Source organism: Lotus japonicus, chromosome 3, assembly GCF_012489685.1.
Source record: "Lotus japonicus ecotype B-129 chromosome 3, LjGifu_v1.2".
Taxonomy (NCBI): Eukaryota; Viridiplantae; Streptophyta; class Magnoliopsida; order Fabales; family Fabaceae; genus Lotus; species Lotus japonicus.
The window spans coordinates 91,387,890-91,388,564 of record NC_080043.1 but is presented as its reverse complement, the minus strand read 5'-3'; the positions used below and the strand labels follow the sequence as shown (position 1 = coordinate 91,388,564).

The window sequence follows — 675 nt, the reverse complement described above, 5'->3', positions numbered from 1 at the left end:
ATCTTCACCAGGTTTATGTATCAATACGTACGACATATGCATGGTGATGCAGATCAAACTTCGCGAATACATGGTGATTGCATAGCAAATCATAAATATTCAAAACGTTTTATTTGATTAACTCCTTGACAGAAGTTTTAGTTTGATGACATAATTATTCCAGAAATGAAGGGAAAACAGATCGAATAACAAAATAAGAAAAACCCCAGGAAAGGTTTCCCTAAATTTCTTCAACAAACGACACTAATTCCTCTCACCCCTAATCCTACGGGCGAGCTGAAGGTCCTTCCGCATGATGGTCACCCTCTTGGCATGAATTGCGCAGAGGTTTGTGTCCTCAAACAACCCAACCAGGTACGTCTCGGCGGCCTCTTGAAGGGCGTCGACAGCGTCGCTCTGGAAGCGGAGATCAGCCTTGAAGTTCTGAGCAACCTCCCTGACCAGCCTCTGGAATGGAAGCTTCGGGATGAGAAGGTCAGTAGTCTTCTGGTACTTGCGGATCTCCCTCAGAGCAACAGTGCCAGGCCTGAAACGGCGGGGCTTCTTGATGCCGGCGGTGATCGGGCAACATTTGCGGGCAGCCGTGTTTGCGAACTTCATTGGCTGGGCGCCGGTTGCAAACTTCCTTGGCACGCCGCAGACGGATTTCCTTGCAGTTTGCTTAGTACGAGCCAT

The 675-nt window shown here is 48.4% G+C and overlaps 1 protein-coding gene across 1 annotated transcript; it reads right to left on the bottom strand.

The window, feature by feature from the left end:
• Positions 1-171: 171 nt before the first annotated feature.
• On the bottom strand, positions 172-675 carry LOC130747338 (histone H3.3-like). The gene has a single exon (XM_057600241.1). It carries the CDS (start codon positions 673-675, stop codon positions 244-246), a length of 432 nt encoding a protein of 143 aa, XP_057456224.1. The 3' UTR covers positions 172-243.

Excerpts from the sequence above, each read along its gene's own strand:
- LOC130747338 (XM_057600241.1), bottom strand. The coding sequence starts at position 675 with ATGGCTCGTACTAAGCAAACTGCAAGGAAATCCGTCTGCGGCGTGCCA.